The sequence below is a fragment of the Megalops cyprinoides genome, chromosome 13, assembly GCF_013368585.1.
Source record: "Megalops cyprinoides isolate fMegCyp1 chromosome 13, fMegCyp1.pri, whole genome shotgun sequence".
In the NCBI taxonomy this organism is placed as follows: domain Eukaryota; kingdom Metazoa; phylum Chordata; class Actinopteri; order Elopiformes; family Megalopidae; genus Megalops; species Megalops cyprinoides.
In genome coordinates, this window is record NC_050595.1 from 3,877,734 (window position 1) to 3,889,757 (window position 12,024).

The 12,024-nt window shown below is 51.6% G+C and overlaps 1 protein-coding gene across 2 annotated transcripts in view; it reads right to left on the reverse strand.

Annotated features, from left to right (window-relative positions):
- Positions 1 to 2,479: 2,479 nt before the first annotated feature.
- LOC118788124 (zinc finger homeobox protein 3-like) overlaps positions 2,480 to 12,024 on the reverse strand; it is a 169,801-nt gene continuing 160,256 nt past the window's right edge. For both annotated transcript variants that reach the window (XM_036544002.1, XM_036544003.1), the window contains exons 8-10: positions 11,241 to 11,355; positions 5,185 to 10,710; positions 2,480 to 4,393 (exon numbers count right to left, since the gene is read on the reverse strand). In XM_036544002.1, coding sequence (XP_036399895.1) covers positions 2,544 to 4,393; positions 5,185 to 10,710; positions 11,241 to 11,355 — 7,491 coding nt within the window. In that variant the 3' untranslated portion in view covers positions 2,480 to 2,543. The remainder of the gene's footprint in view (positions 4,394 to 5,184; positions 10,711 to 11,240; positions 11,356 to 12,024) is intronic.

The following is a 12,024-nucleotide window of genomic DNA, read 5'->3' on the forward strand; positions in this document are numbered from 1 at the left end:
CGAGAGGCATGACAACACTAAACTGGTGAGACAGGCATGAGGATCAGATGCATGGTACATACGCTTGTTTTTTGGTGACCACTATTACTTGGTAATCATTTTCAAGTGAGTGACAACCTTTTTTTTACTGGGTGGAGGAATTCTAATACTGCCAACTCCCCACAGTAAATCTACCACATGTGGGAATCGGAGTCCTTGTCTTTTCTGCAACCTAGGATTCCAAATTTACACAACAGCTTACAGTCACCTTGCAAATAACAGAAGGAATAATTATAATAAAAACCAAAACAATCAGTCCTTGCTTTAAAAAAAAAAAACTCTCCGATGCAGTATTTGGAATGCACTGTTCTGTACAAATAATATAGATCATTGGCTTTCAACATTGGTCTGCTCAAAAAAAATTTAAAAAAGAATTGAAAGAAAAAGTCAGCCAAACTGTCCTTTGGAACATGTTTTCACAGTCTTCAAAGTTCCGTTTTTGCAACAAAAGAAAAAAAAAAGAAAGAAAAAAGGATAGAGGCAGGAAGAATGATTTATTGTTTGTTTTTGTTAAAGCTTAGCCAAAAAAGCAAAATGAGCATGCAATCTAGGTATTCTTTTTTCCCAAAAAACTACATTAGCAGCAAAACATATGTCCTCAAAGACCAGACCTTATACATTTTCTTTAAAAAAATGTGTGGGATGGAAAAGTTAAACAAAGAGCTTTTCAACCTCTATCTTACAAAAAGCAATGGCTCTCTCATGGTGCTACTCCGCAATGCAAGGACAAGGGCTCTTTTTTGGTTTTTGGTTTTCTTATTTCACGTGTAGAGCCCCCTGTCTGCTTGCAAATAAGCAAAAACGGCAACTCTGACGTGTACTCCTTTATTTTAAAACTTTGCTTTTTTTTCTTTTCTTTAAAAACAAATTCTCAAGTATAAAGAAGCCTCTTTTGCTCATCTTTATGCACCAATGGTGAAAGTGTTTTGTCTTTGGATTCTCTTTTTGTCTTAAAGCGTGAGAATTATTATTATTATTATCTTTTTTTCATTTTCATCTATGACAACAAGGAAAAGTTCTTATGAAAAAAAGGAAAGACTGCAGCCACACTATACGAAGAAGAAAGTATCTGCTTTGTAGTGCAAGAGTAGTAACTATTTCCAAATCTACAAATGCAGTGGGAGAGAAAACAAAAATAGAGTGAGAGAGAGAGAGCAAACGACAGAGCAGGAGTCAGACAGAGTTAAGTGCACAAAGGTAACACAAATATAATTATTTCTTAAGCATTTCACCCCAGAATTTTTTCTTTTTTTGTCAGTATTGTATCGACCAAAAAAATGAAATAAAATAAAATAATAAACATACAAACAAAAAAACCCAGAAACAAAAAATACCAACAAAGAGTCGGATCCCGCCAAGTTTGGTGATGGCAGTCGGGTGAACGACAGCAAAGAAGCAGAGGATAAGGACAGAAATAAAGCATAGATCAGTTACTGCTCCTTATTCTAGTCTATCGGAATGACCAAGACAACATCAAATGAAGCGCCTTTTAAGTTGGACGATACAAAAGCTAAATGTACACAAATATTTTTTTCAGTCTACCATACTGTTTAAATTCATTTCCAATGCAACAATCTACTTAACACCAAAAATGTTCATATCTATCATAAATACAGAAAGTTTTTTTTTTTTTACTTTAAAAAATCTTTTTTTCTTCCCACCAACAAGTCTGCAATACTCTCCGTGTTTGGGTGAAGTGAGGAGGGCTCGTTCCCCCCCTTCAGAATGACTTATAATGTTTAAAATCAGCAGATCAGCTACCCTTTATGAATCCCCAGAAAGCTACACCTTCATAATATTTTCTCTTTTTAATACTTTCTGCCAGTTAAATTAATAGCTGAAAAAAACAACAACAGAAACTCTCTACTTCTGTTAGGGAACACAAAAGTATAAAACAATGAATTCTGTGACCGAAGAAAGACCGTGAGCTGTTGACCTGAGAATAAAGTAGACATTACATTATTTTTCTTATTTTAGCAAGCCATTGGTATCTGAACGCTTAGATAGCAAGAAAACTGTAAATGTAAGACTATTCTCCCATACAGTTCATACTGGTTTTGTGTTACTGTGCTATTAAGTGGGAATAATTACATAAACAAGGGATAACTTGTTAATTTGCTTGTAGGAAGGGATCAGGGGCTGTTTTAACAACATTTGCGGCAGTCCATTGCTATACAGCATTCTGCTACCAATATCCAAAACTTAACTGCAGTCATTTTTTTTCAATATATATATTTAAATATATATTTAAGTTAAAATCAACGTAAACCAGCATGTTGATATGGGAAAACAATCCACTAACATTTAATTTTTGGTTACAAGCTTTGGAATTGCAGTTAATCTTTACACATCTTTTCTTCTGAAATTGGTTTGTATATTTTTAAACATTTTTAAACATCGCTGCTTTTTTGTTTGTTTGTATTTTTTTTCTTTTTCGTTTTTTGTTTTTTTTTTGTTTCTTTTGCTAATTTTTTAAATATTGTCCATCGTTGTTGAAAGCTCTTTTACAATTGGATGGAGTCCGTTCCTACGCTAGCAAGATTACTACTACAACTACTACTGTCTTTGAGACAGCTGGGCTGCTGCGGCGCCTCAGCCGGCTTGCCCAGCTTGTCTGCTGACCTCTGACTGCTGTCAGACTCTGATTCGTCGGTAAAGACGTCTGTTGGTATCGAGGTCTGAACCCCTGAGGTGCTCAATGAACTTGAGGTAACCGTTGAAGGTGAGGATACTGGCGGGAAAGTGGGAGAGGATGCAGGAGGGGAGACGGCGTTGGGCTTCCCAGCTGAAGCTCTGGACAGGTGGGCCTGGGGCCAGGGTTTGCCGGCTGCTGCTGCTGCTGCTGCGGTGGTGGCGGTGTGTGTGGGGGCCGCTGCGGAGGAAGAGGAGCACGAGGATGAAGAGGCGGAGGAGGAGGAGGAAGAGGAGGACGGCGTGGCGGTGGATGCTGTTGGCGGGGGAGGGGGGCTGCTGTTAGTGTGGGCGGCTGACTGCGAGGTAGATGCGGTGTTAGGATCGGGGAAGCAGGCTGAAGAGTGAGGTAATAGACTAGTCGCGTGCTCTTTGGCATTTCTGGCTGATCGCTTGATTGTTCTGTGTTTGTGCAAGGCCGACTCCAGGTGTTGACTGAGCGCTTTCTCCCCGTCCAGCGTGACGTCGCAGGCCAGGCAGTCGTACAGGCTGCCCTCGCCCGCGGACCCGCTGCCGGGGACCCGAAGCAACATCTCTTGCAGGTTAGCCACAGACTGACCGAAGAAGCAGAGGGATTTCAGGTGGCTCACGGCCGCCTCTTCCTTGCTGAAGACAGCTTGACACTTGCGGCACGCCAGCCGGTACTGCACCTTGGGGACGATGTATTGGTCAAGCAGGGAATCCACGCCTTTGCTGTCCATCTCGTGCAGCTCGAAGGGGAGGTTCTTGTGGGAGGAGGAGGAGAAGGAGGATGAGGAGGAGGAGGAGGAGGAAGAGGAGCTCTCGCAGGAGGGAGTGCCTTTCTGCTCATCAGCTTTCGCTGGTTCTTTGGCAGGTTCTTTGTGGTCTGGGGTCTCGGGGGTTTTTGGGGGGACCGGCGTCTGGCTCGCTTTGGGCTGCTGGAGCTGCTGGAGCTGCTGCTTCTGCTGCTGCTGAAGCTGCCGCTGCTGCTGCTGTAGCGCCTCCTGCAGGCTCTGCTGATATTGCTGGTAGTGTTGGAGCAGGGACCCCGGGGACAGCCCCATCAGAGCTTGAGACAAAGCCGGGTTGTATGGGAACAGGCTCTCCATACCGTACATGGGCTGCAGGTAGCCGCCCTGGAGCGCCCCGGGGATCTGCGGGGCGTAGTAGGGCGAGAAGCCCGGCATGAAGTAGGGCAGGAACTGACTGGTGAGCAGAGCCGTGGGGTCGGACGCCAGGGCGGCCTGCAGGGCCTGCAGCTGGGCGGGATCCACCACGTACTCCATGCCAGGCGTGGGCATGGAGGTGGCGGGAACGGCGGCGTCGGGTTTCTCTTTCTTGGCGCTGGCGGCGGAGGTGGAGGGCGCCGGGGTGCCCCCCGTGGAGGACGGGGTGGGGGGCTTCTCTGCCTTCTCCTTGGACTTCTCCTTCTCCCTGGGCTTCTCAGCCTCACGCTCTTTGGGGGGGTCAGGCCTGGAGCCTTGCTGCGGGGGCATGGAGGAGGAGCTGGAGGTGGAGGTGGAGGTCGGGGTGGGGGTGGATGTAGAGTGGGCAGTGGTGGTGCTGGCCTGGGCTGGGCTGGGGGAGGCCAGAGAGGAAGAGGAGGGGGGCTTGTTGGGTAATCCAGACGTGGGGAGACTTGGGGAGGGGACACTGGCACCTGGCATGCTCAAGAGGTTTGGAGGTTTTGGAGGCGTTAAAGCTGAAAGATACGAGGGGGGAGATACAAGATGAGAACCTAAGGCGAGGGGGTGGGGGGGTCCTCTATTTTCAACTAATAAAACATTTTGTCTGTACAGGAGCTGCATCGTTTTTATAAGTCTGCCCTTAAGAAAATTCTCGCAGCATGTTTTACAGATACTTTTTCATATGCCGTGTAATGGACAAATAAAACGTTCCATCAGACTCCCATGGGCATGGGTTGCATTAAGCCAGCTCTGGTCACCTCAGTATAACAAATGAAGAGTATAATATCAGTAACACTTAAAAAAATATGATGGAAAAAAATTACTGCTTTTCAGTCTACAAAAAGTAGACACAAATTCTCACATAGATTCACAATGCTGTTTTTGTGCCGTTACAACACCACAATATTTGGGCTCCAAAAGTTTTCAAACACAGCATGCAATGAAAAAGACATCAAGATATAATGTCTTATAATACATAATAGCCTACAATTAAATGTATTTTAATAAAACAAAAAACCTGTTGCACTACCTAGGAATAAAGGAGAGATTATATGGTGACAATGTGGTAACACTGCAGTGCTAACTTGCAATTATTTGTACTGCCCGCCGTAGTGCGTGTGAATCAACAGACACTGGGGAAAAAAAAAACACTGAAATTAAGTGGTACTACAGGAGTGAAGTACTGCTCTTTATCTGAGGGTCATGAGGAACAAACTATTGATAGTGTATTGAATTGAGGGCCACAATGACTGCGGTGGAATTCTTGTCCATGAGACCTAGGTGTGATGGCGGGGCAACGACGTACCTGTGTTTGACGAAGCGAACCCTGGCAAAGAAGGGTTACCGACCCCGGGCAGCAGGACAGGGGGGATCCCCTGTAGGCCAGGGTAGCCTGGCTGGAGGTTCAGAGCTTGCAGGGCGGGGCTGTCGAACATCCCCTGCTGCTGCATGGCCTGCTGCTGCGCCAGGCCCAGGACCTCGTTGGCCTTCTTGATGCGGTCCATTTCCTGCTGGGCCATGAGCTGGCGGACCGTGGCCGGGTCAAAGTACTCCTTTTCCTTGTCCAGCTGGCTCCCGATGGTGTCCTTCACCTTCGCGATGTGCTGCTGGGAGAAGATGTGGTCTCGCACCGAAAGCCGGGCGCTGTACTTGACACCGCACAGGGTGCACTCCGTTTTGGGCCCCTCGTACGATGTCTGGTTGATGCCAAAATGCTTGGCCATGCTCAGCTTGGCTTTCTTTTCCTTGGCGCGGGCGTTCTGGAACCACACCTGAACCACTCTCTTTGGAAGTCCGATGTCATTGCCCAGAACCTCGCATTCCAGCATGGTGGGGGTCCTGTAGTCGTTGAAACAGGACTTGAGCACTTTCAGCTGGAGGTTAGTCATCTGGGTGCGGAAACGCTTTTGGCCTGGCCGGTCTCCACTATCAATGCTCCTGCTCCCAGAAGCCCCAGGGCTCGGAGAGCAGGGATCTGCCAGACTCGAGGTCTCACTGTAGTCAACCGTAGTCTCATTTTCAAAGTCCTTGGCGTAGTAGCTTGTCGCGGGGCTCACCAGCCCCGAAGACATCTGGTCGTCGTTCTCGACTGAGGGGGCGGTGCCCCCAGACTTAGACAGGAAGTCACCGCTGTTGTGACCGTGCTTAATGTCAGAGCCGTCATTGTCCACGTTCGCCTCGTCACCAGTGGTGGTGTCGGTGATGGCCGTGTTCACCGAGGAGCAGTCGTCGTTGTCCAGCTTGTGATCGAAGCTCAGGTTGACCGAGGACATGGGTGGGCTTTCAAAGTCCTCCATTCCTTCCACCTTGATGGACGTCGGGCTCAGCAAAGCCCTGGGGGAGAGGTCCATGCTCTTGCTCACCGGTGACAGAGAGGAACACTGTCCATCATTGTTGGAGGCAGAGAGCTGCGAATAGGCAGAAATATCCAGGGGGTCCATCTTCAGCTGCATGCCTTCCTGATCTGGGGCCAAGCCTGAGAGGGCCAGATTGTAGCCGGCACGCTTAGCTTCATGCCAGTGGCGCGAACGGATATGGGCCTCAAGGGCTGTCTTTGCTTTGAACAGCGCGCGGCAGAACGGGCAGCGGCGATGGGCCTGAGCGGGTCCCACGGCTCGGAACTGCCCCTTCCTCTCCCGAGCCCTGGTATTCTGAAACCACACCTGCACCACCCTCTTCTTCAGCCCCACCTCGTGGGCGATGTGGTCCAGCATCTTGCGGGTGGGGTTGGAGTCCAGCAGGTACTTCTGGTACAGGATTTCCAGCTGCTCCGGCGTGATGGTGGTTCGGAGGCGTTTGTCCCTCTGTGGCTCCTCCCCACTGTTTGTGCTGTCATTTTCCCCCGGGCTGGTGCCCGCTTTTTCCTCCAGCTTCCTCTTGAGGGAGTTCATGGTGGAGGTGGGCGTGGAGGGCGAGGTGGCAGAGCTGGTGGGTATCTGTGGCATGGCCCCAGAGAGAAGCTGGCTTGCGAGAAGGGGGTTGCTGGGATCGAACAGCATGAAGGGCATGTCCATGGGGCGGTCCAGGAACTGGGGGTGGATGAACTGGTTCTGGACCGTGAGGAAATGAAGCTGCTGGTGCTCCTGCCAATGCTCGAAGGAGGGGAAGCCGAGCTTGCACTGGTCACACTGGTAAGGGATCATCTGCTGGGCCAGCTGCTGCTGCTGCTGCTGTGTAGGAGATGTCAGGAGGGGGTTGAGCGTCATGTGGGAGCTCTGTGAAGGAGCTGGGCTAGCCTGCGACACAGTGGGACCACATGGCTGCTTCTGCTGGGTGGAAAAGAGGGAGGACAGCTTTGAAGTCTTCGGAATAGACATAGCCTGGGGCTTCTCGTCTCGTGGAGGCCTGTGCTGGGGCGTCTCAGACTGCGGCTGCTGGGGACTCTCCTGCTTGACGGACACCTGGTTCTCCCGAGGCTTGGAGGGCGCCTCGGACGAGTGCTTGGGCTTCTCGCCGAAAGAGTTCGACGTGTTGGCGGGCGAGGCCTCCTCTTTCTCGGACGACGTCATATGGGAGAAAGCGGAGGTGGACGGAGGGAGAGGGCACAGGCTGGAGGAGGAGGGCATGGGGGTGTGGCAGGAGGAGCCGGACGGGGTGTAGTACTCCTGTGAGAGGTCCATCGAGTCCTCGTTCTGGCTGTCGTACTGCCCTTCCTCATCCTCATCTTTGTAGCACAGCTTCTTCTGGTGCTTGATGAGGTCGAATATGCGCTGGAAGACCAGGCTGCACTTCTTGCACTGGTAGTTCAGGTTGGTGGTGCGGATGTAGCGGTCGTTGGACAGCTCCCGCCGCTCACCTTCCTTGCCCCCGTCTCCCTGGTTCTCGTAGTTCTTGCGGGCTTTCTGCCGGGCGTTCTGAAACCACACCACGATGACCCGAGTGGGCAGGCTCAGCAGGTTGGAGAGCTGCTCAAATTCATCATCTTTGGGGTAGGCATTGGCGTCAAAGAAATCCTGCAGCACCCTCAGCTGGTAATCAGTGAACCTAGTTCTTGAGGACCTCTTGCTCCCGTAACATTCAGCCTTTTGGGGTTCGGGAGACGGCGGCTTGGAATCAACTTTGGTGTCTTCCAGAGTGGTGATGGGAGGGTTGTTGAAGTTGTAGGGAGAGTCCTTGTTGCGCTGCCGCTCTTTGAAAAGCGTGTTGCGGAACCAGTGCTTGATGACCTTCTGGGGCAGGCCGGACTTGTCGGCCATCTCCTTGATCTGCTCTTCGTTGGGGGAGTTGTTGATGTCGAAGTACTGGCGGAGGACCCTCAGCTGCTCGTCCGTGATGCGCGTGCGCGGCCTCTTGTTCTGCTGCTGCTGCTGCAGCATGGCTGGCGTCAGCTGGTGCTGGTAGAGCTGGGCTAGGTCGGTGGTGAGGCCGGGCTCCACGGCTGGCAGCTGTGCCGGGATCTGAGAGGGCAGGGACTGCAGGGGCATGGGCTGCATCATCAGGGGGGAGAACAGAGGCAGATCCATAGGCATTGGGATCTGAGTCATTGGAACTGAGGGCTGTGGGGTGGGAACCGCTGGGGGGGTAAGTGAAGGGGCAGAGACGGGAATATTTGGCGTTGGAGCTCGCTGCGGTGGGGGCGGAGGTGGAGGAGGTGGAGGTGGGGGTGGAGGAGCAGTCTCAGGGGTCTGGGGCCTCAGCGGGTACAGCTTGTCGTACTGCTCCCGGTACTCTTTTGCGAATCTCTCCAGGGAGCGAAACGGGAAGAAGGCCTGGTGGATGTGCTCCTGGTGACTCTTCAGAATCAGTATGTTGGAGAACAGCTTTCCGCAGGCCTCGCACTCCAGCTTCTCCAGCCCTTCGATGGGATCCACCACCCTGGTGATTCCCGTTGGCCCGCTCGGCCCGGCGGGTCCATTACCAGCCATTTTCTTCTGCACCTTCTGCTTGTTCTCGTTATACTGGATGACCAGCTCGAACCCAAAGTTCTCCAAAAGGGCTTTGGTGGCGTTTCCCCGAGCGTCTGAGGCGATTCTAGGCGGCGGAAAGCCGTGATCGTGGTTGACACTCACGGCCTGAGGCTGATCTTTCTTGTCTTTAGGTTTGTCCAAGCCGTCTTTGGGGTGATCGTCTGTCTTCTCGTTCCCATCTTTGTCTCTCTGCCCATCTCGGTCTTTCTCACCGTGAGAGGCAGACTTCGGCTTTTTGTCTGCCTGGTGCAGGAGCGAGGCGTTCTGCTGGAGCAGGGCCATCTGCCCCTGAGCCTGCGAGTGAGCTTGCTGCTGCTGGTGCTGCTGCTGCAGGTGGTGGTGCATCAGCTGCTGCTGCAGGCAGCTCTGCTGGGCCTGCTGCGCCGAGTTCTTCAGGTCCTCCAGCAGGGAGGAGGTGGAGGAGCCGGCCAGGTTAAGTGCGGAGCTGTTGAGGTTGATCTCCGGGTTGAGCTGGAACTCCGCCCCGGGGATGTAGAAGGGAAAGAGCAGCTGCTGCTGCTGCAGTGGGAGAAGAGCCTCTGTCGTCATGGGGAAGTGCTGCAGAAGTGCTGGGTTGAAGAGCTGGGACTGGAGGAGGGCGGCCTGCTGCTGCAGCTCTTGCTGGAGCTGAGCCTGGGCGTGCGCTTGGGCCTGGGCCAGCTGCTGCTGCTGCTGTTGCTGCTGCTGCTGCTGCAGCTGCTGACTCGATCCCCTGGAAGAGAGCATGTCTGAGAACTTCTTCTTCTTCACGTCGTGGTTTTCAGACGGGGAGGGATGACAAGCGGCCGTGGAGTTCCCCAGGCTGTCGATGGCGTGGGGCTGGCTCATGTGGCCGCCTCCCAGCATGCTTTGCACAGACGGCACCCCAGAAGAAGAGCTGTTGCTCGTGGTGGTTGCGGAGTTGGTGGCCGGGCTGGGGCTGGGAGCCGAAGTGCCTACCGAGGAGGCCCCTCCGCTTCCTCCGACCGCAGCCATGGAGCTGCTGCAGGACCCCGCTGCTTCCAGTTTCGCCGCGCGGGCTTTGGTCTGGTGGAGGACGGAGCGCATGTGAATCTCAAGAGTGGAGCTCTGGCTGTACGCCACGTTGCAAGTGCTGCACTTGAACGGCTTGTTGTCGGGGCTGCTGGTGGGCTCCGGCTGGCCCGTGCTGGACTCCTGCAGGGCCCGCTTCACCTTGTGCAGGTGCGAGACAGAGTTGTAGTGGACCAGGAGGATGTTCTTCTGAGTGAAAGACTCCTTGCACACCGTGCACTTGAAAGGCCGGGACGGGTCCAGAAACTTCTCCATGGTGAAGTTGGGGCCCTTTCTGAAGGGCAGAGCGCGCTTCGGTTCTGATCCGGAGTCCTCGAGGACCGAGCCAGAGTCGCTTCCGGTCGGGCTCTGCTTCTCCTCTGCGTCGCTCTCGTCTCCTTCCTTGTCATCCTCGCAGAGGGCCACCTGGTCATCCCCGAGCGACGGGTCGCCCATGGCCATGAGGTCTCCGTTCATTAGCAAGCCCCCGTACAACTGCTGGATGTCGGCCTCACTCAGCTCCAGGTGGCTGGTCTCCAGGTGTTTCTTCAAGGCCTGCAGGGTTCTGAAGCTGCGCTGGCAGAGGCAGCACATGGTGGCCGCCCGGATCACGTGGTACTGAGAATGCAGCTGCAGCTTCTCCACCGTCTTGAAGGCCAGGCTGCACTGGTTGCAGCGGTACTTGTAGACGTGTCGGTCTGAAACGGGCAGCTGTGGCCTCTTGTTGTGGACCTCGTTGAAGTGCATCTGGAGGGTGCTGGAGGACTTGAAGACCTGGTTGCAGCCTTTTTTCCAGCACAGGAAACTGGCACCGTCCTCCTTCATGGACTGCTGGTCCTCCAGGGGGGACTTGCGTGCTTCAGCTATTTCTGTAGGTGGCGGGACCACTTTCTCAGGCTCCGTCTCTAAGGTTTCTGCCAAAATAACAAAACAAAACAAACCAAAAAAAAAAAAAAAAAAACAGGAAAATGATTTACATGAATTTAATTGGCTCCCGCATAGGCAGATTCTTGTGCGACAAGATTTAATTTCCCACACAGAACATTTTGCTTTTGGTTGGGGGTCGTTGAGGGACCGTAGTGTCATAATTAATTCTGAGACTTCCACATGCAGCACGCGCACTCTTATTCTTCTATTGTGAAGGACGGCCCTGACTCGTTAATGAAGCCGACCCCGACAGGCTTCCCTGCACCTATGTTTTCAAAAAAGCAACATTTCAAAAGATAGCACACATACACACACAGACACATGCGTACACACACAGACACAGACATGCATATGCCCTTTCTGTCATAGATCACATTCCCCCTTCCCCTGTGTTGAGAACATTTCAATTTATGCATAAGTATAAATGTCGCCAAGTGGAGTTTTTCAAAAGTAGTTGCAATGCTTTGCGATGAACAGATACTTGACATTTGGGCAAGGTTTACGGTGCTGAACTAACCCGTTTGTTTCTTGCTGTCATCAGAGTTGGCTACAGCCTGCAGGGTGTTCTGGCCGTCTTTCTCTGGGGGAATCGGTATGAACATGCTCGCTGGCAGTACCTCTGTCGCCGCCACCTGGAAAACCAAACACACGGTGCACCCACGTCAATTACGGTCCATGGTCAAAGTTTTAATGGGACAGTTTCCCTCAAAGAATAAAGCCATGCCTACGTTCTCGGGACATTCCTGTGGGGATTTTGGCCCTATTAGTAAACATCCAAACAAGATCCTCAAAAGAAAATCTGACCTTCTTCTTTTTGTTTTCTTTTTTCCCCCCACTAACAATACCGCTGTGGCTCTCCTGCTTTCTTCCCCTCAGTCAGTCAATGGTGAAAGCTATTTTAGGCATCAGACACCATGCCGGATGCAGGATGCAGAACGAAAGGAGAAGGAGAAAGCATGTGGACATGCTGTCGTAAGGCTGATGGCTTCCCAGATATTGAGAATACCATAAAAAAAAGAAACAGAAAAGCTTGGGGTTCCTGAAGATGTCTTGTGTTTCCTCCGCATGGGAGACACGCCAACCTGCACTAAAATATCCACATTTTTTTTTTTTTTTTACCTCATTTACAATCGCAGGAATTTACACTTTGATCAGTGGCGGCGTTTTGTCACGCGCCTGGAAAGTTCTGCCGCAGCCAATTAGCGAGATGAGCTGAGAGGCCTACCTTGGCCAACTGAAAAACGCTTATTAGCTCGCCTAATTAAATCATTCTACCTTGTAAAAAAAAGTGCATCCCGTTC